Source organism: Lathamus discolor, chromosome 6 (assembly GCF_037157495.1).
Source record: "Lathamus discolor isolate bLatDis1 chromosome 6, bLatDis1.hap1, whole genome shotgun sequence".
NCBI classification, from domain to species: Eukaryota; Metazoa; Chordata; class Aves; order Psittaciformes; family Psittacidae; genus Lathamus; species Lathamus discolor.
In genome coordinates, this window is record NC_088889.1 from 74007376 (window position 1) to 74035153 (window position 27778).

A 27778-nucleotide genomic window follows, 5' to 3' on the forward strand; every position below is an offset into this window, starting at 1 on the left:
CGGAGCCTGATCCCCAGGTGCAGGCTGGGACTGGGACTGGGGCTTCCTAAGCCCAGTTGCATGACAGTGAGAGCAGGAATTCAGCTCCTTTTCAGCCATCACAGAAAGCCCCTCAGGAAGGAAAGTTTTAACTACTCTTGTCCCCAGAACTGCCCTGGCACTGTCCTGTAGGGGGTCATGGGCACCCCAGAACCCCTGCTGCCAGTTAGCTAGCCCATGGAGCTAACCCCAAGGCCAGGCTGGACAAGGCTTGGAGCAAACTGGTCTAGTGGAAGGTGTCCCTGCCTGTGGCAGGGGGTTGGAGCTGGATGAGCTGTAAGGTTCCTTTCAACCCAAACCTTCTGTGGAGAAGGTTTTCTAGGGTTTGATAAGGGCTGAGCTGACACCTCGGCTTCTTCCTTGCTTGGTTCCTCTTCCACAGCTTTCCACTCCCACAAGGCTCACAAGAGGATTGGGAAGTTATTTGAGACATCAGGGAAGAATTTGAGACATCAAGCTCCCTGTTGAGCAGGACTGGAAGGTCTAAAAGCTGTGAAGCACAGCAGGGCACTGGCATGGAGCCACTTTCCTGCCTGGAGCATCCCCGTGGGTGAGCCTCAGCCAGCCCTGGTGGCAGTGTCCCCATTGCCACCCCTCTCCCCATGCGCCCCAGGCACCAGCATGTCCCCAGGGCCATGGCAGTGGTCCCACCAGCTGGCTCCTTCCATCCCACCCTGGCCTGGCTCCTGCAGCCTCTCCACACTGGTTCCAGGGAGGAAAGTGAAGTGTCCACATGCACTGGCACAGGAGAACATCACGAGGCCATATAGGACATGGGAGATGAACAGAAGCTTTCTGCAAACACAGCCTCGTGCTCAGCATGGTGGGGAGGGCTCTGGAGGTCCAAGGGCACGGCCGAACCCCAGCAAGGGGGTATTATCCAGTAATGGGTATTACTGAAGCAGATCTTTGTGCCATAAACATTCTCTTATGAACTGTACTGGGCCATTTGATCCTCCAGGAAGGGTTACTCTAACTCTTGGTGAGGAATTTTGCAGGCTGCTGTGCTGGTGGGCACTATTAAGGAAGCAGCTGCCTTTTCTGCTCCCCCTTCCCACCCAAACCACAAACTGTTGACATCCTTAGGTACTCCACACCTGAAATAAGGGAGGAAATAACAGTGGCTCTGGGGGTTTAAGCCTCTGCAGCTTTAGATCCGGGACAATGATGAGGGTGTTTTGGCTTTGCAGTGGCCACTGCCTGGGATGGGGTAGCCAGGGCTGCCCGGGTACCTTGTCTGGGTGTGCAGTGCTCCTGGCTCTTCAGGCAGCTACTGCCTTGCAGTTTCCTCCTTCCTTCCCAACCCTTTGCCCCTCAGCATCTTCCCCTGCACAGAAGGGTGCAGCAGTGGGGAGCTCCCAGCCCTGGTGCCTCCCACATTGCCTTGGCACAAGCATTGCCTTGGCACTTGCACCCACCCTCCAGGCAGGACTCAGCAAACAGCATCCTCAGCCTGTGGTGCCTGAGGGAAACCTTCTCCCCGTTCCGCTTGTCTGCCTTCGGGGAGCATCAACCTGTGTGAGAGCCAGAGCTCTGTTCTCACCAGCCCCATCTCTTTTAAGTACTTAAACCCGCAGTGCTTCCCTCTGTGGGTCTTTGATCCAATTCCAAAGCCAGAATGGTTCTGCCCAGGGCAAATACCCAGGGAAACAATCCATTTGGATATATCCAAGAGCAGGGAAAGGAAACCTCCAATTGCAATAACAGACAGAAAGGAGGAAAACGCAGCAGGGAAATTGTGTAGGGTTTTTGTACTCTGTTTTCCTCACTCAGAGCTGAGGAGATGAGATTGCTGCTCCTCCATGCTCACTCACTCTGGCTGCACACCATGAGGGGATGGAGAATATATGGAGGACACAACACCGCCTGAGCAGCTCTGGAGCTGCCATCCTGTGTGCTCCCTGGGATGATGGGGATCCTTTGGAGGCAATTCCCAGTTTGTCTTCCCAGCTCCAGCCTGGTACCTCTGCCTACCCTCGGCTTGCAGTTAAAGAGCGTGCTGTGAACCCAGTTCATTGCCTCCCTCCTGCCCGAGACAGGGCAACTTTGCTCCAGGTTCTCTTTGCAGCTTCACACGTCTGCTCAGGAATCTCCTGGTCGACCTTGGCCCTTCTTTAGTTCAACTTTGGTAACTTTCCACTGCTCCCAGCTCTGGCCTACCCACGTTGGGGTAAGAGAAAACTGGTTGTGCTGGGCAGGAACCACTTCTGGTCCCCAGCTGGTTCCACATGGTAGCTCCTTGTTACGAGTGAGTGCCTGGCTCCCTGGCCCTGCCACAGGTGGCTTGAGGATGCACCGACACAGATGGATAGGCAAGACACACAGACAGGGCACATCAGCACTTGGATTCCCCAAGTCATTTAAGACAAGAGGAAACTGCTTCAAGCTGTACCAGGGAAGGTTTACAGTGGATAGTAGGGACAATTCCTTCACCAAAAGGCTTGTCAGGCATTGGAACAGGCTGCCGAGGGCAGTGGTGGAGTCACCATCCCTGGAAGTGGTCACAAACCATGTAGGTGAAGCCCTCAGTGACATGGGTTAGTGGTGGCCTTTGCAGTGCTGGGGAACAGTTGGACTTGAAGAGCTTAAAGGTCTTTTCCAACCTGCTTGATTCTATGATATCAGCTATAGCCTTCAAATTTGTGTGGTCCCAAGTCACTTGGATTGCCCCCAGCCAGACTGGTGTGTGCAAGTGGTTAACTCACCCTGGCATCAAATGTGTCCCCATTTCTTGGTGCCATAGTGAGCACCCTGCCAGTGCATGGCAGCACCCTCTTCCCCTGAACATGGGATTGGGTCTACCCCATCTTTTACTTGTGGGCAAATCAAGGGTGTTTGCAGTTCCATCCCTTGGGACCATGGTTTCCCCTGCCTGGCTGGGGTGCAGTGGAGGAGGCAATGCCTCTCTGCAGCCCAGGGGCTGTGGCTCTGCAGCAACTGTCTTGTTCCAGCACAGGATCCATCCCCCAAACTTGCTGCTGGCCTTTTGCCACCAAGCCAGGGATTCCGGAGGACATAGCATTTTTATGGGGTTTCTGGGATGCTCCTACCTCATGCTTGGGGCTGCCCTGCTCATGAGAAGCAGCCTGATGTGACATCCTTCACCACAACCTGTGGCCCCATCCCTGTGTCCCGGGGTGCCTGGGCTGTCACTGTGCTGTCGCCCCTTGCTGTTGACCCCAGCAGTACATGGAGCTAAGCTCACAGCCACACCAATGTGGTTGGAAAGCAGCAAACCCACCCTCAGTGTCCTCTGCTCTCAGCTTCCCTGGGGCCATGTCCTTGTGCCAAGGGGACAGGGAGAGCAACAAGGAACCTTGAAATTGTTCCTTCCACTGCCTTACCCAAGATAAGCCTTCCCTGAGGGTTTGTTTAGTAGGAAACTTGCCCACCTTCCAGTCCCTGAGCGTTCCTTTGCTCCTGAACCCGGAGGACAAGGAATACTTGAGCAGGAGCAGCTGTACCCACCTGGGGTTAGAAACCCATAAAAGTTGTGCAGCTCCATTGACCAGGAGCTGTGCTGGGGAACCTGCTGTGACCCCACGTCCCCCCAGCCTGGGAGAAGGGGGGCTGCTGGCCCCATCAGGGCAGGGACTTGGCTGGATCCTCCAGCTGCCAATGGGAAGGGGCTTGGCTTGGCAGGGAAGTCGGGGGGACATGCAAATAGGGTGACTTTGGTCAACCATGGCCAAGAAAGATGTCTATCGGGTGGGCCTGCCATAAAGGGCAGGTAATGGCTCGCTATCAGATGCCTTTAGGGTGACCAAATAGCCGTGTAATGGGCCCTGCACTGGAGTGGGCTGAGGGCCCTGGGGGTGCAGATTGCAGGCTGGATAAGCCACCCCGGTAGTTCAACTCCCATCCATTATTTAAATGCAAAGGTAAATGCTTCCATCTTTTCCCCTGGAATGGCGCCACCAGCTCAGCTACCTCCTGAAGGTCCCATCCTGGTGGCCCACAGGCAGGAGTCCCCTGGGCTGGGGACTGCCCTTGGCAGTCCATGGCAGGGCAGACAGGAGGTGCCACCAGCACCCCAGGGACAGGGTGCACAGGCAGGTGGCAGGGTGGCACGGGGGATGTGGGACTTGACCTCACACCCTCCTCTCTGCCCTTCCCTCCACCAGGACCCAGGTGCTGCAGCCCCATGGGGTTGGATGCTTCCTTTCAAAGGAAAAGGCTGTGTGTGTATGCAGGGATTCTGCAGGAGGAATTAGGACCCTCTTGGCTTTATGGGACTGCTGCAGTACCCACCAGAGCAGGCAGAGCTCCCTGGATAGCAGAAAAGAGCAGACAGCAGCAACTCCTGCTCGGAGGTTTTTCTCTTTAATGGTTTGGTTTTTGTTTTGTACATTCGTAAAACTGTGAACAATAAATGCTGTGTGATCAGCCCCCACCTTCCGCTCACCCCCCAGCTTCCAGGAGCGACGTGGAGAGGGATGCGGGATGCTGGTGCTGGCTCCACTCATGGGAGAGGTGCCCAGCTTTCAGCCATGGGCACCATGGAGCAGAGCAGCATCCCAGCATCCCAGCTCAGGGTGGCAGGATGGAGTCAAGGGCTGGGGAGGGAGAGGTGGCTTTTGTGCAGGCAACATCTCAGCTTAAGAGGGCTGGAAGGCAGCACTGCCTATTGGTTTGGGCACTGCTGAAGCCCAGGGCTGCCGGTCAGAGTTCAGCTACCTCTCTGGTGCCTTGGACCTTTGAGGTTCCCACGTTCAGATGGGGATCTGCTAAGAAAAAGTGTGATGCTTGGGGCTGGGATAAGATGGGGTTCCCGGGTGTGTGAGGGACCTAATGAGGGACCTACACATCTGGTTGTTCCTCACAGGAGGTAAAGGCTGAGTGGGCAAGGAAGGATGTCACGGGAAAATGGGGCTCCAGCTTCTTTGCTGTGCCTGTGGGTGCTTTTCTGTGTGCTGGATGATGGTCCTGGTGATGCAAGGGGTTAACCGATGTGCATGAAAGATGCACAAAGAAGGGGGTGTGGGGAGAGTAGGGAGCCCTGAGATACAGGAACAGGGATGTGCTGGCATGGGGGACAGCAGCTGTGTGAGCAAGTGAGCTGCAGAGGGGTAGGTGACAGGGGGGCACATTGTGACAGGAGGGCACAGGGTGACAGGGGGGCACAGGGTGACAGGGGCAGCACAGGGTGGCAGAAGAGGCTGCAGAGACTGGCAGGCTGTTGGGAGTGGGCGATGTGAGCAAGGTGCTTGGTGTGGAGGGGGCTGCTCTGCTGATGGTCTTACGCCATGCGAAGATGACAGCACTGTTCAAACCCAGAAAGAAAGGCCCAGCACCATCTCCCTGGGTGCCCTAAGCAAAGTCCTTGAGTGAGAAATAAACCCTTCTGATGAGGTGGAAGCTTTGTCCAGAGAGCAATCACATAAGAAGAGCCAGCTCTTCTGTGCCTGGGTCCATCAAAGTACTTGTGGGTCCTAAGTCTGACATGTGGGTTTGCCTTCTTAGGCATCCAAAGTAGGATTCTCCACTTTATGCCCAGAGAAAAGTCAGTGTCTAAAGCTTCCTTGCTGTGCTGTGTAGGCCTCTTATTTGTGGCTTTGCTTGCTGTCCTCTTTGTCCTGCCCTCCTGTCCCCATCCTGGCTCTTCTCATTGCCACCAGGTCAAGTCAGTGAAGGCCTTTGGTGCTAACAGGAGACCCCACCACCTCCTGAACAGGAGAGTGGATAGGAGAAGAGAGGATGCCCAGCTTTTCCAAGCTGAGGCAAGCACATTATACCTGCCACAGTGGGAGGGAGCACAAGAAATGATGGCCCAAGCATGGGGACATCCTGAGCCAGAGCAGATGCTGCTCAGCTGGATGGCAGGGGACAGGAGGCGTCACTGCCCTATGGCAGGTACCAGTTTGCCCATTGGAGGCAAGAGCCCGCAGTGAGCATAGGGAGAAGGCGGCCTTTTGGGACAGCAATGGGTCCTACAAGGAGCAGGCATCTGCCCTGGGTGGTTGCTCTCCAGTGCTCTGGCTGAGGAGTTGCCACTCAGCATTGGTCCAGCTTTGTCCCTTCACAGCTGATTTTAGGGTCTTTGTCCCTTGAGATGTGAGGTTCATAGCAGCATCATCTCACCCATTTTGCTGTCCCATATGTCATCATTTAGGGATTAGGACTAGAGTGGGCAAGAGCTCATGGGAGCTCTGCAGGACCGGGGCCTGTGTGAGGAACATGCATCACGTCTGCATGGGAAAGGCCATCGGGGCAGAGGCAGGGAAGGTCCATTCTGTGGAAAGGCAAAAGAAGATGCCAGACACTGGGGGACTGATGGACAGCAAAAGTCCCTACAACCCAGCGGCCCTCGACACATGACAGGAGGGCTCAGGCCCAGGTGTGGAGCTGTGGCTAAGTGGCTTCTGTGTCATCTTGTCATTGTGGCTGGGAGGATGCTCTTGTCTCCACAGTGTGAGAAGTATGTGGCCTCTGGGTCAGTCCAGCTGCACATCCGGCTCCCTGCTGTGACCCTCAAGCCACCATGGGGTGAAGCCATTGTGTTTTCGCTCTGTACAAGGTGACAGCCACAGTTTGCTTCAGCACAACCATGGCTGAATTGAGGCTTGGCCTTCCATATACACTGTCTGGTACCTGCCCATGGGAGATGGGCTGCAGAACTCCCTGAGTGTCTCTGATGAGAGGGCTGGATGACCCTTCTGCTAGAAGCTCAGTGCTTTCAGCGCCTTTCTTATTTTGCCTGCCAGTGACTTCCCCTTCCAAGGGAGCTCCAGGACTGGGGAGCTGAGGCTGTGGAGCATGCAGAGCCCAGCAGCACCATCCTTGATGGTGGGGTAGGACAGGGACTGGCTTTTTACACCTTGTGGGGTCAGCTCGTCAAGCTGGCTGGGACCCCACGCAACGTGTCCCCAGCCAGGCAGTGGTTAAGCTTTTATCCATGGGGGAGAGGGAGAGTGGAGAGGTGGGAGACTGGGAAGGTGAAGCATGAGGTGGTCAGTGAGATCCAGGGGCTTTCGAGCGAGGCGGACTTAGGGGTCGGCATGCAGAGGGCTGTGGACACAGCCTGCGTCTGTCTCACTGGGAAGGCTGCAGGACAGGGAGCGCTGCATGGCCCGGCAGCCCAGCGGCATGTCCTCGGTGGGGACCGGGAGCTGAGGGCCCTGGCTGGTGCTGGACCTGCCATCAGAGCACAGCAGGACACTGGAGTCAGCCTCGCACTTGGTGGTACGGCTGTAGTAGGGCTCCATCACGCTCCGGAGCTCCAGGGGCATGGTGAGGGGCAGGACCTCAGCTTTGATGACAGCACCCAGGTGTGCTTCCGAGGAGGATGCCCGCAGGCTCTCGGAGTGGCTCATCTTGATCAGCAGGTCGATGGTTTTGTTCTCGGCCTCAAGGAGGCACTTTGGCAGCTCCCCCCTGTCTCCAGCCTCCCTGGGGGCTGTACATTTGAGGGCCCCTTGGTCTTTAATGTGGAGCTTCTCACTTGCCAAGCTCATGTTGCAGGGCTCCTTCTTGGCCTGCTGGACCTTCTCCAGACCTTCTGAAGATCTCTTCACCGAGAGGTCCAGAGGTCCCTCATGGGGTTTGGTGGCTTTCTCCAGTGCCTGGTGGATGTGGTAGAGCTCCCTTCGGATTTTGACCAGCTGGTCCCTCAGCTCCTTTTGCCCAGGGGTGTCCTCCTTCGCCAGATCAGAGAGTTTCTTCTCCACCTCTTGATACTCCTCTAAGGTTTTGGACAGCTCCCCTATAAGCATATTTGTGGCCTCAGAGTCTGTCATGGTGGCAGAAGTCTCTTGTGGTCTGCTCTGCTTGCAGGAGCCGTGGTCCAGGGCATCACTCACAGAGGGAAGGACTTCAGTGTTGTTGGCCCTCTCTGGTTCCTCGGGTTGGCCTGCAAAGACCTCCATGTGCCAGTGGTTCAGGGCTTTGGGGATGTGGCCAGGGTTGTCCCTTGAAGCACTGCAGAGAGGAAATGGATACAGTCAGTAGGGAAAGAGAGAGAAAAATCCTTGGGCCTATGTGCAGGGTTCAGCCAGGGCTCCAACACTGCCTGCTGAGGCCCTTCCAGGAAGGGCTTTGGTCTGAGCATGCAGAGCCCTGACTGGACCTGCTCCTGGCATTGCTCTCCCAGGAACTTCCCATAGACCCTGATACAGGCTATTTCATGACACCCACAAATAAAGGCAGAGACCAGCCTGGGGAGATGGTGTTGATAAGTGACCCCAGCTCAGCTGGCCAGTCCTGGGTTCTCCGTCTTCTTGGGCCACTGGAGAACAGTGACAGAAATGACCACTCTACAGTCTGAAAGCCCAATTGGAGAGGATATCTCCAGCCAGCCTGAGAGCAGGGAAGAGGCAGGTGGAGATAAAATACCATTGAGAGCTTCTCCTAAGAAACCTCTTCAAGGTGCCAGGAGCCAACTCGAAAGGTTTTACAGTGACATTTTCTTGGAGCCACAGCTGGACGTGCACAACCAGGAGAGGAACTGAAACTGTTCAAAGGAGCTGTGCACATTTCTAGCCCCAGGTAAAAGGAGATGTTTGGAAACGTGACCCTCCCTCTGGGCTTTGGAACCAGAAGGCAAGTCAAGGAAACGCAAAAGCCTGTGTTTAAAAATAGGCACTGACTGTTCCAGCAACCCTGGGATGGCTGGAAACCCAAGAGGAGGTTCCCTGCTGCCTGGAGATCACAGGTCCACACCACACTGACACCACACCACTGCTGGCTCCGTATGAAACAGGGGACAGTGAAGGACAGCAAGTGGTGGCATCACCCAGATCCTTTGTTCCTGAAGGGCAGAAAGCCCTGCTCAGGTGTGGTATGGACCCATCAGCCTGGAGTGTGCTCAGCCTTTGGAGACTCCTCTCATGGTTGAGAGCCAAGTGGGGGAATCAGTAATATGATAGGGTATGAAGATGTGAGGAGGAGTCGGAGAGATCACAGGCACCTTACCTGCCCTGGTAGCCGAGTTTTCCAGGCATCAGCCTTTCAGGTCCTATCAAATCCAGCCCACTGGCAGAGAACTTCCTCTTGAGGGAGTTGCCCGGAGGGCTGTTGTTCTCCAGACAGGTCACCACTGGTAGCTCTGTCTTCCGGACGCTGCTGGGGGCAAAAGCACCATCCTTCATTCCCACCATGTTTTGGTAGATGTCAGCAGATGGCTTTTTACGTAGGCTGCTGGGGCCCAGTGCAGGGTTGCTCTCCTTCTCCTGGCACAACCATTTCTCCTCTTCCTCCTGCCCCAGCATGGCAGGGTGGCTGAGCTCAGAGGCCAGCTCCTCTCTGACACCTTTGGACCAAGGAAAACCTGTCTTCAGAACCGGGACCTTCAGCAGACCTGGTTTGGTTGGCTCACTGGGAGGTTTGCCTTGGGGCGGTGTGGGCACGACAGAGCCCATCAGCTGCTGGGCTTCTGGCTTGCTGGAGGGCATCTTGCTTTCAGTGGAGCCAAAGGTGTGCTCGAAGAGCAAGGGGTAGTAGAAGCGGGGCAGGAAGGCTGAGCGCTCAGGGCTCTGCAGAGGCTGGAAGTGGGAAGCATGTGGGTGCATCAGCTGGGCCGTGGAGGCCAGAAAGGGCAGCTGAGCCAAGTGTTGGTGTGTTGTAGTACTGTTGGCCATGGTGGGGCTCAGATAGGAGAAGAGGCTGGGGTTTAATGGGTAGTTAATACCCAGCAGTGAGAGGTTGAGGCCCTGAGGTTCGTGGTAGTCGCTGTAGGCCGGAGGGGGGTAGCATGGGATGATGTTGCTGTCGGTGCAAGGTGAGGAGACCTCAGGTGTGTTCCTCCTTTGCCCATTTGCCACCAGTTTCCACTGCTCCATGAGGATCCCGCTGCTTGTCAGGCATTTCTTTGGCACTTTGCAATGCTTTGGCTTAGCATCTAGGTCTGGGGAGGCCATTTCCCTGCTTTTCATGACATGGTTCTTGAGGGAGAAGACATCCGTGATGATGAAGTCGGGCTCCACCTCCTTGCAAGGCTTGTCCCTCTTGTTCTTGAAACCCAAGACCAAAGTATTCACTTCTGGTTCAGTTGGGTCACCTTGGCAACCTGCCTCTGCTGTTTTCTGCTTCTTCTCCCCGGCATCCATCTCCCTCAAGAGGCCAGCAACATCATCCTCCTCCTCTTGGAACTGGCCACCTTCTTCACCAGCCCCCTCACCAGCAGGCAGGATGTCCACCCCTGACATTGGCTTGTCCTCGTGGCTGTCCCTGATGTTCTGCTTGGTCCTCACCGACCCTCCCGACGCGGCCGAGGAGTCGCAGCTCTCCTGCTCGTCCCCACGCAGGCGGGAAGTCTCCGCTGCGTGCAGCAGCCGCAGCTCCGGGTGCAGCAGGTTGCCCTTCTTGTAGGGCCAGTCGGACTCGATGAGGAGGGAGAGGGAGTTCTTGCACAGGCTGTACTTCATGTGGTTGTAGAGGTGGGACTTCTCCATGCAGGTGAAGGGGCACTGGAAGCATTTGTAGTTGTATGGCTTGCCCCATGGCCTCGGGATATAGTGAGGCTTTTTTGGCTTCCTCTCCTTGTGCTTGTAGACGGAGGTCAACTTGCAGCCCGCATCATCCTTAGACATGGCGGTGGGTGCCTGGAGATGTCTCCTGGTGGGAATAGAGGGGCACGGCGCGTCGATCTTCCTGCACCTCTCTGGGAACCACTGTGTACTCTGGAAGAAGGACAGTGTGGAGCTGTGAGCTGTGCCTGAAGCTCCATGGGCACCTCCTGGCCCCAGAAAGTGGAGCTGCTGGCACCTCGTTCTGGAGCTCCTGTGGTTGGGATTTAAACCCAGGCCAGTGATGAAACTTTTGCCCACACCCCATTGCTGGGCCCATTGTTAACCCTCTTCTGTCAAATCACCCCAAGGGAAAGGAAAACAAACACTATTAAAGGCATCAAAGCTAAACCTCCTCGAGGTGACATAGAAGCACTCAGGGACTTGCTCCAGCCCAGAGACCATTTCCCTGCTGAGGACAGGGAACGACAGAAGAAACCCATCAGCAGCCCTGGCCACTGAGCTGGGCACTGACCTGTGCAGCTTTGGCATCCCCTGGGGTGCCTCAGTGGCGGAGCCAACAGAGATGTTCCAAAGCTCAGAATGTTCCAAAAGTAGCACAGAGCTGAGCTCAGTGAGGATACCTGAAACCCTCAATGTGCAGTCGTAGTGCAAAAAGGACAGTCAGATGGGACAGACTGGGTGGGGAAAGGCTGCCAACTGACTGGCTGCCTTTAACCCGGTATTGATGCTAGGAGGGCAGTCCTGTGCTGTGGCAGGACAGGCATAATCCAGCCTGGGAATCCATTCTGGGATAAAACACCCATCCCAATTCCAGGTTCCCAATTCCAATTTCAGTCTTCCCCAGGGACAAAATGTCTGGAGTACATCCAGACATCTGACAGCATTGGTCCTTGTGTGCTTCCCACTGCAGGCTCCCTGGGGACACTGGGTTGTGATTGTCTTGCAGGCTGTCCCTGCTGGAGCTTGCAGAGAAACACAGTACCCCAGCAACTTGCCTCCAAGAGGACCCAGATCTCCATAGGATCCACACTTATGGAATTGGGCTTCTTCACAGATGGCCAAGCAGCATCTCCTGGAGTCCCAGAGCACCAACATGGATGCTCATGCCTGCATCACCCCTCCAGACACCACTCTGCCCTGGAGGGACCTGCCGGCTTCTTCCCCATTAGAACAAAACCTGCATTCCTCCTGGGGAAGGCAGCGGATTTGAGGGCTCATTCTGTGTAGTGGGGCTCATTTCTCGCAGACAAAATACCTCCCCCATGTGGCAGTTCCCAGGGCAGAGCTCTACCACAGGAGACCCCATAGCCAGGCTGGTGCAGGGACGCACAGCCCAGGAAAGGGGAAGGAGTAGCAGCATCGCCATCTCCAGCTGGAGCCATTCAGCTTCGCAGCTTCTGGGGAGAAGGAGGCAAACTGTGCGGGATGGGAAAGGCACACAGTGGGGCACACAGCAGCTTTGGGCACCAGGACCAGGAGCTGCCAGGGATCAGTCCGGGTAGTGGCTCAAGGACGTGACAATGGTCATTGCTCCCCACCAGAATGGAGTGTGCTCAGCCCAGCCATAGCCTGCCTGCTGCTGCATGTAATCTGGGAGGCACATGCAGCTCCCAGCAGGGACAGGCACAGCAGGGCTGAAAAGCTGGGATCAGAGTGGGATGGTCAGGGAAGGGACTGTTGCCATGCAGCCCTGTGATGCTCTCCACCTCCCAAGGCTGGGTGCATGCCTGCTGCAGGCAGCTCCTTGCCACGATCCCATGTCCTTGAGGCTGGCTGATCACCCCACAGCCCCACAGCCCCAGATTTCCTCCCCTGAGCATCCCACTCTTGGTACACACGGCTGCTCTGGCCACAGCCTGGAATACCATGTAACCTGAAGGAGCGGTAGCCCGGGAGACATCCCCACCAGCCCCATGCCCAGGAGGTGGCTGTGCTGGGCTGAAGGATGCTCCATGCTCTGCTACCCACCCTCCTCACCACCAGCACCAAGAGCATCACCTTCCTCTGGGAGCATGGTGAAAGCGTTTGCACAGCGGGAGAGGGAATTACCTGCATAGGACCTTTTCCACTTTCTTCCTGAGGTCTTGTTTGTCATCAAACAGCAGAGACCTCCTCCTGCCTGTGAAGGGGACAAGGAACAAGCTGTGCTGTGGCTTCCCTGGTGCAGTGCAGGAGCCTGCAGGGCAGGCTGAGCTGCAGGCAGTGTTTGGAGACAGCCCACTGCATGCCCACATGTCACTTGAACTGGAATCTGACCCTGCTGCTAAGATCTGGTCTTGCAGAAAATAGGCAAAAACATCCCCTTGTAATGAACCCATGTCCCCCGGGATGCTGCAGGAGCTCCAGGGGTGCAGATCTGACCTGCACCAGCCAGGGCTAATCTCTCCCTTGGCTCAGGGCCTCCTGCCTGCAGGTTCTCCCAGTGAGTGACAGCCTGCCTGGAGGGACACGCTTGTCCTTGACTTCTGAGTGTGTCAGGCCTGTGAGCCGGGAGCGCTCTGCACACACACTGTGGTGCTCAGGACAGCAGAAAGGATGGAAGTGAGCATCGGTCCCTGGCTCCAGCCACCAAGCCCCATGCTCTGATCCCTTGCCCCTCCTCCCCCCCCCCCCCCCCCCCCACTAAGGGACACGAAACAAAGAAGGGCTGAGCCAGGAGTTGGGTGCCTTGGCTCTGCTGTGATGCATGGCGCCTGTTTGCAGGTCAGTTGAACAAACATCATTTGCTGTTTATATGCCAGGTGCAGATTAAATCTTTGCTGGGAGACTGGAACTGGTTGTTCCATTCCTGCACACCTGATCCTCCTCCTCCAGCGCTTCTGCGAAAGGTGTTTGTTCCCCTCCTGTGCCCGGTGGTGCCATTGAGACGTCCCACATGGAGACAGGCAGTTTGACTGCTTCATGGAATCACAGAGTCAACCAGGCTGGAAAAGACCTTTAAGCTGGTCAAGTGCAACTGTTCCCCAGCACTGCCAAGGCCACCACTAACCCATGTCACTGAGGGCCTCATCTACACCATTTGAGAACACTTCCAGGGACAGTGACTCCACCACTGCCCTGGGCAGCCTGCTCCAATGCCCGAGCACCATTTGGGGAAGAAACTGTTCCTAATATCCAGTGAAAAACTCCCCTGGCACAGCCTGAGACCATTTCCTCTTGTCCTGTCACTTGTTCCTTGGGAGAAGAGACCGACCCCACCTCCCTAACTCTGAGGAAAGGATCAGAAAGGGGGGAGAATAGGAAAAAGCAAAGAAAAGGAAAGGGAGCAAGTGGGAAGCGTGAGCCAGGCAAGATGTGCTGGAGCGGAGGCATCCCCGGAGCTGGGAGCCAGGCGCAGCGGCTCCTGGTTGCTGAGCAGTTCCCGCACCAGCAGATCTTTGTGGTCTGCTGAGTCTCTCTCTGCCATAACACATTATTTCCAGTGGGCTGTCAGCCGCGGCGGCGGGGCCGTGCCTGCGGGCAGCGTGCGCCGGGGACACAGCACCTGTGCCTGGGAATTGCAGCATCCCTGCTCTCCAACCGGCAATGCCGTGGGGAGCAGGCATGGTCAGATGGAGGGAGCAAACAAGGGGAGAAGAAAGAGAGGGAGAGACAAAGGAAAGGAAGAAGGGAGAGATGCCCAGAAAAGAGAACTTACTCCCCAGTGCCCCAGTACATAAATCCCAGCCCCAGCCTGAGCTCCAGTTACAGGGATGTAGGGAAGTACACGCAACCATTGAGGCAACTGAACTTCAACGCATCAAATGTCCATTCATGTCTCTAATAACAGTCAAAAACAGATTCCCAGGATGTGCAGCAAGCATCTATGGTGCTGCTTCACTTTTAGAATCACAGAATCCCAGACTGGTTTGGGCTGGAAGGGACCTTAAACCACATCCAGTTCCAGCCCCCTACCATGGGCAGGGACACCTTCCACTAGACCAGGATGCTCCAAGCCCCTGTGTCCAGCCTGGCCTTGAACACTGCCAGGGATGGGGCAGCCACAGCTTCCCTGGGCACCCTGTCCCAGTGCCTCAGCACCCTCACAGGGAAGAGCTTCTGCCTAAGAGCTCATCTCAGTCTCCCCTCTGTCAGGTTAAAGCCATTCCCCCTTGGCCTGTCCCTACAGGCCCTTGTCCAAAGCCCCTCTCCAGCTTTCTTGTAGCCTCTTTAGGCACTGGCAACTGCTCTAAGGTGTTCCCAGAGCCTTCTCAAGGCTGAGCAATCTAGCTCATGTCTCTAGTAACAGTCAAAAGCAGATTCCCAGGATGTACGGCAAGCATCTATGGTGTTGCTCCAGTTTTCCTAACCTCATACCCATCACAGCACATCCCTACAGCCGGATGGGTGCTGCTGTATGCAGCACGTGTCATTTGAAGCTGTGGAGATGTTCAGCCTCCAAAGCATCCTTTCAGCACACCACAGAGCTTCATCCTCCAGCTTTCTGAGCTTGTTGGTCCCCAGTCTTTGGCTGGATGAAGCAGCAGCCACAGTCCATGTCTACCCTTCAGCCACATGGTTCATCATCACACCCCTGTTTCACCCTCTCCTTTCCAGGCTGGAGCTGGACGTAGTGCCAAACCCTTCCAGACCTCTTCCTCTTCCCTGAGCCTCTTCCTGGTCTGCAGCAGCCATTTGCAGGGAGGGGCTTGGTCTGATGGGTTCCTTTGTCAACACCCAACCCATCCTGCAGCCCTCTCCACCCACAGATAGGCATGCCAGCGCCCACTCTTCAGGGGAGGAGAGACAAAAACACTGTGAAGTGCAGCAGTCTGGTTCACAGACAGGTCTCCTGCAGCATGTGTGTCCATCAGAGCAGCTCTGCTACTGTGAACTTGCCCTGGTCTGCTTTTGCAGACCTCCAACTTTTCTGGCTGCAGCAAAGACCTCATCTCTCAGACTGATTTCCTTCCTTTGCTGCTGTCCTCTGAGTCCTCCAGTGCTGCCTGTAGGCTGCCAGGAAGCTGCAACACTCCCATGGAAATTGGCTGCCCTCAACCTTTCCCAGATGGCTGTAGGACATGGCATGGAGGAAGGGGCTCAAGAAAGGTGCTGAAGTTCTCTGCTCAGTGGTGCTGAGATGAACCTCCTGCCTCATACCTCGCCTTGCCACAGAGGGCTCCTGTGGTCTCCTATGAGCTGGTCCTACCCCACGTGGGTGGGAATTCATTTGCAGTCCCCTGAACACCCAGCACCAACTGCAGGGACAACTCTTCTGCACCTATGTCCATCCAGCTGCTTCCTTCTGGGCTGTCAAGGTTGCTCTGGGGCTCAGTATCACGCCAGGCAACGTGGTCCTGGCATTGCGATGGCAGGGAGCACGTTGCCCCCATGACCCAGCTAGCCAGGATGGTCCAGCCGGGAGCAGGAGGAGGATACCTTTCCCACGGGATCTCACACAAAAGTCATCCCTTTCCTGCCATTACCCGGCCTTTTCCATTCTGGTGCTTCCTGTGGTATTTATCTCTGCTGGAATAGGCAGAGAGGCATTGCAGGGAGTCGCTGATCAATGCAAACCACTTTCCCACTTTACATGCTTTGCCGCAGGGGCCGCTCAGCTATTAGCAGCTATCGGGTCCCTTTTTGATTTCGTAGCCTGAGGTGCTGTGATTTGAGCTTTTAAGCGTTTATCGGCATCTGGGATGAGGGCAATTGGCCACGGCAAAGCGGCAGGCACTGGGCAAGGGGAGGGAGGCCTGGCTCCCAGGTGTGGGAGCTATTCTGAGCCTTACCCCACACCACAGCTCTGTACTGAACTGCTCTTGTAAAGCGACTGTGTGAGGCCACCCAGCTCCCTCTGCCTCTGGGGGTCTCTACATCAGCGGCTTTGAAGCTGTTTCCACCTCGAGATATGCCTTCCTCTGGTTCAGTCAATAGCTGCACCAAAATCTCTTCTCTTCAGAGCCACGTAATGTCTCCAGACAGGCCTGGGCCTTCCCATCTGCCCCACACTGCCAATCCTTCCACTTCTGCCCACCCCGCACTCATAGCTCAGAATGGCTCAGCTGCCTGGGAGGTTCTTCATCACCAGCTGAATGTCTCCATGTGTGGGGTCACCAAACCATGTGCTTCACATCCCCGGGCAACCCAAAGTTAGAGTCATGGTCTACAAATCTGACAGCATTTGGATTCCCATCCTTAAGTTTTCCAGCATTTGGAATGATCTGGAGTTTCAGGTTGGGAAAGTTTACATTTCCTTCATGGAGAGCTTTTGGTGAGGGCCATCTGCAGACCCAAAGCCACTCTGTAGCTCCTTCTAAACACCAGCCCAGATGTGAGGTGGATCCATCTTCATGAGTACTGCTGCCTTTTGAGGTGCAGGCTGCCTGGGATCCCTGCCCAGCCTTGGAGTGCCCTTCAGACCAGCTGAACTCACTCGTGCTGTGTGCCGGACCCAGAGCACCTTCACGCATACAGGTCTTCCCTAATTCTGGGTCAAAATCTTCACCCTTTTGTACACTTGTTCAAGAGTTGTTTCTATGTTTCTGACCTCTTCTGAGCTCCTCTGCCTCCAGCCTCCACCCCCAGAAAGCAGCTCTCTGTCCCTGGATTGCAGTTAGCCTGAAGACTCCCCGGGGCAACCCTATGAGAAGCACGCATGGTGGCAAGCGTTCAACCAAGTGACAATGGGTTGGAGTCATTGTCTTCTGCCTGTGACACACACAGCACAACTCACAGGCTCCTTGAGAGATGAGATCAGGCCGTCACAGCCTCCAGGCTACTCTCCAGAGACACCAGGGTCTCCCACTGCAGAAGACTTTCCTCCCACAGCCTTTCCTGCCGCGAGCCCTTCAGGGTAGAGGCAGGTCCTGGTGAGGAGATGTAAGACTGTCTCTCCACATTATATCAACCATCCACACAAGCTTGTGCCTAGGGTCCACTACAGGAGTTTCCTATGTCTTCCTCCACCTCCTTTTCTACCTGCTAATGGAGACCCAGGAGAGCAGAGGCTCGCAGCCTTAGAGTCAGTGGCTCAAAGGCAAACAGACCTCTAAATCTACAAGGACAATGTCAGTCTTCAAATGAAATGTGCTTCTGGATAGAGAGGAAGTGGCTGTGTGCAAGCCAGGAGGGTCAGCAGCATGGCTGCATGGCACCCAAAGGGACGCAGAGGAGATGGTGTCCAAGGCTGGCATGATGAGCAGGGGAAATGAAGGAACTTCTAGACACAACTGGGGGGGGGGGGCTTAAGGAGTGCATGCAGGTGGAATAGGAAGGCATGGCCCAGCTCTCCTACATGATAAAGTCTGTGTCATGCCTGTGATGTGCAGGGTTCCTGGAGGTCCAAACTGCCGTCTTTCCTGTTCCAGGGGCTGGAAGGTGCTTGGTGTAGTCATCTTCATGCTGGACATGATATGCTGTACATGAAAAATTTCCATAACCTGTTCCAGTTTCCTTGACCTCTGAAGTTTCTTCACTCCCTTCAGAGGTTTCTCCTGCTCTTGCTAGTCTGACAGCCCGGGATGGCATCCCACTGTTTGTGGCCAGCTGCCCTGGGAGATCCAGGGATGGGAGATCTTGGGACTTTGGGATCCCAGAGAAGCTGTGGCTGCCCCATCCCTGGCAGTGTTCAAAGCCAGGCTGGATGGGGCTTGGAGCAACCTGGTCTAGTGGAAGGTGTCCCTGCCCGTGGCAGGGGCTTGGAACTGGAGGATCTTTAAGGTCCCTTCCAACCCAAACCAGTCTGGGATTCTATGATCCCCTCTCAGCCTTCCAGCTGGCAGACCTCTGGGGATGGTTGGCACATCTCCTTTCCTCCTGGTCCCCCAGCCCTGTCACCTCCCATGCATTTAGTCACTTCTTGTCCCACCAGAAGGCTCCAAGACCTTCCCAAACCACTGCAGTCAAGTTCCTCAGTACCAATATTTAAAAACATTTTCCTTTTCGCTTTCTATTTATCCTTGGACACTTCACACGCCTTAGATGCCCTCCCTGTCCATGTCTTCATGTCCCCATTCAACCCTTCCTGCTTTCTTCAGGATCTTTCCCATCCTCTCCCCTCTTGCTCCAGCTCCTGGCTGACCACATTCTGGCTCTGCTCATGTGATGTATGTGGCTCCTTTCCTACAAGGCTGATTTTTATCCTATTAGCCCCAGACATGTCCTGCTGCATGGGGCGACTCCATCCCAGACGCAGGACTTTGCACTTCCCATTGCTGAGCTCCTGCAGGTCACTGTCAGCCCATTTCTCCAGGCAGGTGCTGCACAACCCATCGAGCCTGGAAGCCCAGCCACTTTTTGACCCATGTTGTCCTTATTTACCCAATTTGGCCATGAGGATACTGCAGAAAATCTTGTCATGAGCCTTGCTAAGGTCACGTAAACAACATCCCTTTCCTCCCCCCTTATCCAGGCAGCCAGTCAGTCATCTCCTCACAGAAGGCAGTCATGCTGCTCTGGCACGATTTGCCCCTGGTAAATTCACCCTGGCACCTTCTCATCATCCACAAGGCTGGAACGGATTGCAAGGACTTGCTCCACAGCCTTCCAGAGACTGCGATGAGCCTGGCCCAACCCGAGTGCTCCCTGATGAGTCTGAGCTGCTTGTGCCACAGGGCACCCCAAAGCCAGCGGCCGTCCCATTCCTGCAGGGACCTCTGTGCATCCCAGTAGAGTGTGGGATGGAGCAAGCAGTGCCTGGGGGATCGCTTGGCTGCACTGGAAGTTTCTGAGACGGATGTGTCCCCCGGGGCTTCCCAAGCAGAGTGGCAGCCACCCAGCCCTCCTTTGGGATCTCTTGCAGCCCAAGAGCTTCAGTGCATCCTCAGGACACAGACCCACGAGCAGGTGCACTCATCACCACTCCCTCCCTCCTGCCTGCCCAGGAGGATGCGGGTGGGCAGAGAAGGGGACTTCAGGTTGTAGGAGACACACAGAGTACACCCCTCCCTCTTCTTGGCTGGGATCCTGGCTCTCCCAGGGCAATCACCCTCCCCTAAGTTAAAGAACAAGTCTCCCTTTAGCCAAAACGTGGCCGAGATAGAGCAGGATTTCAACCACTCCTGCAAAAGGGGGCTGTTGCAGTGCTGTGGCCACACCCGGGAGGACGCAGGCTCATCCTTCTTCCTGCCTGCCAGCTCCAGGCACCGGCTCCAGCCGGAGATTTTAGGATGAAGCCACGAGGGAGATGTTTAAATCATGACAAACACCCGCCACAAAGGAACTGCAAAGGATGGGGTATATTTAAGGTACAAGACAATTAACTAAACTGGGGGTGAGGTTGATGCACCAATCCAGCACTGGTGCCCTTTGGTGACCACATCAAGGAAATCCAGCCCATTGTAAAATGCATTCCAAAACAACCCCAATTAGGAACCTCTCCCTTCCCATCCTTAGGTGAGCACAAGCAACTCCACTTGCTAAATAAAATCCTCGAGGGGAGATGGTTTGCTGCTGATTGGGAGAGCTTGGAAACAACATGGGAATTGCAGAGCAGAAGAGGAGGTTGACTCCAGTGAAGGTGCAGGAGCTGAACAGCCAGAAACCCTCTCACAGGAATGGGACCACCCCGGGCCAGCGGTCTGGGAGGGAGACTCTGATAATTCCTGGGGGATAAGAGATGCCCCATCCCTGGCAGTGTTCAAGGCCAGGTTGGACAGGGCTTGGAGCAACCTGGCACAGTGGAAGGTGTTCCTGCCTGTGGCAGGGGGCTGGAACTGGATGAGCTTTAAGGTCCCTTCCAACCCAAACCAGTCTGGGATTACATGCTCCCAGCAGAGGAGGGAAGCAGGAGGGACATAGTCCTGGGAGGAGTCTGGCCCACAGGGACCAGTGCTCCTCTTTGCATCCCCTTTGCAGGCAGATTTCTCCCTGAAAGATGTATTTAGTCTCAGGCAGGAGCATTTGTGATGCTGCAGGCTCCCTTGCAGGCAGCAGACACTTCTCTGCCTTCTGCCTGGTGCTTGATGAGGGTGTTTGGTTGGTTTTTCTTAATGCAGATCAAGGTGGCTCCCAGAGTGATGCTGCCCACTGGTCTTGCTCCCTGTCTTGCCAGCTCCTTCACCCCCCAGAAATGGGAGAGCATCTCAGCCCCTGGTCCCTCACCATGGGCAGCGTTTGGGCTGCAGGATGGTGATGGGAGCTGAAGGATGCCATGGAGGCTGAGCAGAGCAGGGAGCACTTGGACACAAAATCACCCAGTGAGGTCTGTACTAGCCAAGGAACGACCAGCAGGAGTAAGAACGGCCTGAGGCAAAGCCACTGGGACTTTAGGCAGGGATGCTATTAGCTGGTGGATAAAGCGGGAATGCAGCTCATTAATGTGTGCTGTGCCACAGGTCCTGCGAGTCCCTGCCTGCACGGCACCGCAGCTGGCAGCACTGGAATGTGCCAGGCCAGGGATGTCGGGAGCAGCCGCTGTGGAAGTCCCCAGGATGCCTGTGCAGGAAGGGGCTGACTTTCTCTCTGCTCCCCTTTCAAACTGGGGTTCCCCCACTGCCTGCAGGTCCAGCAAGGCTCTGGAACACCAGGGGGGCTCCAGGAAAGGGTGAGAAGACCCAAGGGGATGGGGGGGTGACGCACCCACCACCTCCCATCCCAGATTTGGCAGAGGGGAAGCAAATCCTCCCAGTGGAGTTGGGAAAGCAGGACAGGATGAGAGCTGGATGCAGGCAGCACACAACAGACACTGAAAACCTCTCCCCATCTCTGTCCCGGGATTTGCTAATACCACGTTGCATATCTGGGACTTTCTGACCCCAGTTCCTTGCCTTTTTGTTTTTTAAGAAAGCCCTGACTGCTGTGAGCTGCTCCTCATTACATGACCTCTTGATTTAATTACCCAAATAACCGTAAACATGCATTCTCTGGTGTGAGGAGCTGTATTCCTGGTTGGCACCATTAAGCGTTTCAGTAACTAATCTGCAACAATTAATTCAGCCGCTCAGTTTATTTTTCACTTCCACTAAGAGGGGTTTAGAGGGAAAAAAAATTGTGGATAATATTGTCTTACTGCTAAATTTCCCCCTTCCCCTCCATCTGTATTTCTTTTTCACAATGGCAAATACTTATCACATCTCCATTGCTCTTCTTGACTATGATCCTTTCCGACCCTAATCATTCTATGATTCTATGATTCTTGTACCAACACGGGGAGGTAAATACATTAAAACTAACCCATGCTCTGCACCTGCCCAGGCTCCTGACACATCACTTCATTTTCCAGCAGGGAGAAAAGTCAGACCTCTCCAACCCACCACACGGTTGTGGGAAAAGCATCCAAAATATGTCCCAAACTTCCTATTGTCGGAGACTCACATGGGCAAATTCACAGTGCAGGCAATGGGACATGTCATTAGGAGAGCAACCCAAGCAGAAAGGTCCCATATGACCTCCCTGGTGCTGAGCACCTTTAATAAGCTTTGCAAAGAGCCTGGTGAGTTGGAGCAAGAAGCATCCCTTGGAAATGATCGTGTCCCTGCACACGGTGATGTCTCAGCCCATCCCCAGAGCCTGCACATCCCGTGTTCGGGTACCAGCTCCTGCCCCCCTGGCTGCAGCATGACGTACCCAGGCACCATGGGATGAATGGTGAGAGTGCAAAATCAATGGGAGAAGGCAGTTTTGAGCAGGTGGAATATTCCCACCTCCAGGTCCTTAGTGGGTTTCTATTCCTCCACCCAGAACTGCGGTGAGACCCCAGCTGCCGTCAGCACCTTCCACCCGCTGCCCGCCCCATTCTAGCACCAAACCAGATTGAAATGTCAGGACTTACAGCTTGTCCCCCTTTCCCGTCCCAGCTGGATCCCTGCTCGGGGCCAGGGAGCTGCGGGGCGAGGGGTTTCCCCCGGGCTGCAACCCAAGCCCCACCGAGGCTGGGGGCCGGTCGCGTCTGAAGCCGCTCCTGAGCATTTACAGGGCTGTTTGCAGGAAACATCAAACTCGGGAACAGAAGAGCCAGCCCAGGAGCCATCCCCCCTCCCTCGCCGTCCCTCCCCACCCTCTTGCTTGGTCTCATTTGTACCGATTTGCCCCGCAGGCTTCTCGCTGATTTGCCATGGCCCTGGCAGGGCTTCGACCGGGGAGGGGGAGCGGGAGCCAGACGGGAGAGGATGGGGGGAGCCAGCCACGGGGAGGGTGGTGGGGAGAGGGACAGGCCAACAGGAGCCCGGCTTGCCAAAAGCAGTTCAGACCTAGAAAAAGCTTTAACGTGCACAGACGGAGCAGGCTGGGAGCGAAACCAGCTGGGTTGGAGGAGAGCGTGCTCGGCAAGAGGCTGGTTTGGGGCTGGGTGCGTGTGTGGCTCCGGGCTGGCTCCTTGCTGCAGCCCTCAGCCCCCCTGCAGGGAGGGGATGGTTGGACGTGAAAAGTCCGCTCCCACCGTCAGCTTTTCCTGTGGACGGGTGGCGGGCAGGGCGCCAGCCTGGTTTTCTCCAGTATTAATAATTTACCTGCTCCAGCCCTTGCCCTGACAGCTCCTGCACCACATCTCCAGCACCAGATGCACCCCCTTTGCACAATGTAATGGGTCCCCTCAAGCTGGGACAGCTCCACCATCATCCCCACCCTGTGCCCATCGTGGAGCTTGTGCCCTGGGATCCCTGTGTGGGGCTGAGCACCATGGAGAAAGATAGAAGCCCCCCACCCTGGGGGTGATTCAGACTTTGGGTGCCCCCTTCTCCTGTTGCAGGTCCTTTTCTCCTGCAACAGTGATCCCCAGGACACACAGTTTTGGTGTCTTGTACCCACCTAAGTGTTGGCCCTGTCTGGAGACACCAGGGGCAACTGTAGCCTGAGAAACCCCTTGCAAGATGCTGGATCCATTCCAGACATCTGTGTTGGGCTGACATGCACTGGCATAGTCAGACCTAAAATCAGACCCTCCCCAGCTGCCTGATGCCCTGGCCTGGCTCATCTCTTTGGGGCCAAGCAAGGGGACCCTGTGTCCCCCCTCACTGTTGACATGTCCATGTCGTCCAGGTGAATCCCATGTTTGGTATTGCACAGTGTTCTGGGCACATCAGTGCAGGGACCTGTCCCCACTGCACCCCCTTGAGTGGCTCTGCACCACGGGGGGGAGTGCCCTGGCTTTGCTTTTGTCCCTGAGCTGTGTTGGGGACACATCCCTCCCTTTGTGGGCGCTTTGCAGGCAGCCGGCCCCAATCTGCTGTGGCACAGGGCCACGTGTGCTGGCTGCCCATGCCATCTGCCAGGGGAAGGTGGCTGCTGTCCCCTACCCGCCCACTGAGAAGGGGACAGTGGCGGGGGGGGGGGGAGTAGCATGGCTGCCTCGCTCCATTGAGGGTGCTGGCAGCCAGCAGGAGGGGATGGATGCAGCTCCCACACTGATTAATCCTGGGGTCCCCTTTGGTGGGATCCCCTTTGGTGGGGTGTCAAGATGCACCCCATTCCCCCCGGGGGGCTGCAGTGTCACACTCCCCGATGCTCTGATGTCCCCTTCGGCAAAGGTGGCCCTTAGCCTAGGAGCATCTTTGTATTGGAGGGGTGTCCCAAGGGTGGCTCTTAGGAGATGGGACTGGAGGCGGCTCTGACCTGTCATGCTGGCAGCAGCACCATCCCCTCTTCCCTCCCTGCTTGGCTCCAGGGGCATCCAGAGAGTTCCCAGCCATGGCCAGAGCCCACCACGAGTTGAAGCTGGAGCTGTACAACCACCGGAGCCAGGCACCGGCAGGTTCATTCCAGGGTTCCCCACAGGCACTGCAGCACTCACTGCCCTGCGCGGTCGGGAAGCCTGCCCTGTGCCTTCCTGCATTTAGCCAGAAAGTTCTGTTTGTCACTGGAAAGGTCACCGTGTCCTCCTCCCCACTTCTATTCCTCGCCTGTGCCCTTTTGCCATCGGAGCCGGGAAGCTGGACCCAGACATGGCATCTCGCTGCGGCCGCATGTCTGACCCTCGGTCCTGACTGGGCGTGGGAATGCTGCAGGGAGATGCTGTCCAGCTGCCCATGCTGGCCGGCATCCTTACGGACCAGGACAACTGCTGTGGGGCAATGAGAGCTTGGTGCTGTCACCTTCAGCCCCAGCGCTGGGAAATAAAGGGAATTTTTTGATGCAGGCAGTGTGCGTGATGCTGCTGGACTCTCCTCTGCGAGAGAGGAGTCTGGTCCTGGGTGTCATGGGCACAGACATGCTCCCAAGGTGATGGGGATGAAGCAGCCCATGCCTGGTATGGGGTGACAGGGGTGCAGTGGGGAGCATGGGAATGGGGGACCCTGGGAAGAGCCAAGCCCTGCCCATGGGTTCAGTCCTTCAGCACACACACAGGCAGGCAGCTGCCAGGGGCTCTCAGCATCCCTGCACAGCCTGGGCTGGCTCTGGTGTTGGGAGGGAGAGATACGGGAGCACTGGCAAAGCATGGGCTGTGGGATGCTCTTGGGTCTTACTGGTGTCCCCCAAAAATGGGGAGTGTAAAGGGAATACCCCTCCCAGACAATAGAGACAGGAAAAGGGGATTCACCCTGAAAATTGCCCTTTACTCAAACCCTGCAGTTTTGCTCCTAGTTCTAGGAAATACCAAACCTTCATCTGAGCTCTTCAGACCTGGGGGCCAGGCAGGACAAGCCCATGGGTCCACTGGCTTCCTGGGATCACCCCAGACCCAGTTCTGCACACATGGATGGACTCAGAGCTGGACAAGGTGCTGCAAAGTCCCTTTGCATCCTGGGGAGGGCAGCTGTGGACCCCCCCTCCTCCCCACTGCTCACCACTGCAGCCCAGCACCCAGCTCCGATCTCAGCCTCCCCGGCTTGCCCACACTATGTTGTACAATAACACCCGGCCTTTCCCAGCTCTGGGGCAACCTGAAGAGCTGAAGAAAAGCTCCAGGGAGCTTTTTCATGCCTCTTTGTTCACAGAGCAAAGGTATTCCCTACCTCGGATCTATAGATTGGCCCTTAAACTAAAGCAACCTCCAGGGACCAGTGAAACAGAAGTAGATTTGGGCTGTGGTTTGTTGTGTTTTGTATATTTCTTCTCTTTTTCTCTTCCTGCATAGACAGCCTTTGCCCAGGAGGGGTTAGCATGAAAAATGCATGTGGGGATTGGGGGAATGGGGGTGGTGAGGAAGAAGCTATCGATCAAGTATCTCTGAAAGCCACACAGCTGTGCCAGCCCTGCTGCCTCTGCCAGCCCTTCCTGGAGCTCCCAGCAGCGGGATTGGTGCCTGCCCCAGGTTTGGTGTGCCCGGGAAACTGCCCTACAATCCCGGAGAGGAGACCGCATCCCAGGGAGTGCTCCAGTGCCTCTGTAATCCCTGCCCTGTTTGCGGCTCCCTCCAGCCATGCTTTCTGCTCCCTCCTTGCGATGCGGCATGTCGGGAATGGGGTCGGTGTCTTTTTTCCCCAGATCTGAAGGATGCTTCTCCCGATCTCTGCATGACCAGGATGAGGATCTATAGAATAGCAACGGCTCTGCTCTCAGCTCTGCACCTTAGTACTGCTCTGCTCCAGCAGACTGGGGTGCAAATAGTGAGCCCAAGCCTGATGCAAACAGAGGGAGCAGCCCAAGTGCCAAGGTTGGCCTCCAAGCCCACCTCCCAGCATGAGGAGAGCAAGAAGAGGGCATCTCCGGATCCAGCAAGTGCTGGTGCTGGCTGGAGACAAGGACATGGGTCCTGCTCTCTGCCCTGGGGTGGCACTTGGACCCTGACCCCTGCAGGGCTGGTCCCATGCAGACAGTGCCCTTGCTGCTTTGTGAGAATGCAGGTGCCACCAAGAAACCCAGGGCATGATCCTGGAGTAGGGCAAGGCACTGCAGGGGGGAAACCTTCTCCAGATGGTGCTCATCCAGGGCGGGATGGGGCTGAAGTGGATGCTTTGTACTCCTGGTGTCTCCATCACCAAAGCCAACACTGCTCAGTGAAACCAGTCTGGGGTCGGGAGAAGGATCAGGGCTGACTTTAAGCTTCAGATTGTCTGAAAGTGCCCTGAAAATTGTCCCAAAATTGAAATCTGGGATGGTTAGTAGAGGAGAAAAGCAGTGAAGAGAAAAGCAGTGGGAGATGGGGACGAGCTGACCCACAAGGAGGGGGAAAAGATCCCTGACACCTTTGCATCTCCCTCTGGGTGTGTGCTGGGCACCTCCTGCTTCACCAGCAGGCACCCAGGCACTGGGTGGCATCGGCTTTGCCACCCCTGCTCTGATTTTGCAGTGGGGAAGCTGAGTGCAGCCAGCTTGGAGGTAGCTTAAAAAAGCTGGAGGAGAGGAGGGGATGTTTGCTCTTTCCTCATTTCAGTGAGGCAAATCTGAGAGCATTTGTCACCAGGAAGGTGGCAAATTTGCCATCAGCCATTGGCTGATGTCCCCTGCTATCGCAGGGACCCTGAGCTATGGAGAGCAGGCACTTTCCCCCTCTCTCCTGGCATAAGCTCACAGCAGCGGTGAGAGAGGTGCCTGTGTCTTAACCTGAGTGCCCTTATCTAATTAGAGCTTAATGACAATCTGTGGCTGGATTCTGGTGCCCTAATGAAAAGCTGCCCCCCCCCAGGCTGATGCCTTTGTCTGTGCACAGAGGGACCGCAGCGAAGGGCGGGATTCGGGGAGAGTGAAGTGCAACAGACAGGGAAACTGAGGCACAGAACAAAGACCCCCCTCAGCCCAGCCTGCCCTTGTGTACTCACAGCAGTTTTATCACCAGTGCACTCGCTGGGGGTGTATAAGTAGAAGTGCCCCAAAACATTCATTCCAATGAGTTTGTCCCTCTTTAACCCGTTTACAATCACAGCCTGGTACCATGAGGGCTTGGCCAAGCTTCTGGGAGTTCGCAGAGGTTCCCAGCTCCTATGGGGGTCCTCAGTCCCCCATCACCATCAGACACAGTTGATACCCCGAAGAAAACCAGGAAAAAAACCAACCCAAGCCAAACCCCCAAATAGTACAAAACTGCGTGGCCGTGGAGAGCTCGTGGCTGTTGCTAAGATTATTTTCCATTCAGCAGGACAAAAACCATCCCAGGCAAAAGCCTGTTCCCCCTCCATCAGGATGGGTGTATGGTACAGGGAAAGCTGCAGCAGGTGGGCTGTATAGACCCCCCCTTACACACACAGACACAGTCACACAGAGATAGGGACTCGTCTCTCACTCTTTGCTTTTCGTTTTGCTTCCATCCCACTTCCCCCGTCCAGCCCTGGCTGGGAACAGTTCCCTCTGCAAAGGGAATTCCAGCACAGGAGGGTGAAGGCAGTCAGGCAGCACTGGAGGCAGTGGGCTGAGCAAAAGAAGTGCTTTTTAAAGTTTTTGGAGCATTCTTTTTGCTCCTTTTGGAGGCCGGGGCGGCTGGGAACTGTCTCGGGGGCTGCATGCTCCCTGCAGCCCGAGCACACCTCGGCAGCAAGAAC

General features: G+C 55.8%; 1 protein-coding gene across 3 annotated transcripts; it reads right to left on the reverse strand.

The window, feature by feature from the left end:
- Nucleotides 1-4343: 4343 nt before the first annotated feature.
- PRR35 (proline rich 35) lies at nucleotides 4344-22388 on the reverse strand. Of its 3 annotated transcripts, XM_065683629.1 has the most exons (4): nucleotides 22198-22281; nucleotides 12555-12624; nucleotides 8950-10655; nucleotides 4344-7956 (listed from the first exon to the last, which is right to left on the reverse strand). In XM_065683629.1, exons 2-4 carry the CDS (start codon nucleotides 12558-12560, stop codon nucleotides 7026-7028), a joined length of 2643 nt encoding a protein of 880 aa, XP_065539701.1. In that variant the 5' UTR covers nucleotides 12561-12624; nucleotides 22198-22281; the 3' UTR covers nucleotides 4344-7025. The 3 variants fall into 3 exon arrangements, with proteins under 3 accessions (XP_065539701.1, XP_065539700.1, XP_065539702.1); XM_065683628.1 differs by lacking the exon at nucleotides 12555-12624 and having other exon boundaries at nucleotides 22198-22388; XM_065683630.1 differs by lacking the exon at nucleotides 22198-22281 and having other exon boundaries at nucleotides 12555-13035.
- Nucleotides 22389-27778: the final 5390 nt, after the last annotated feature.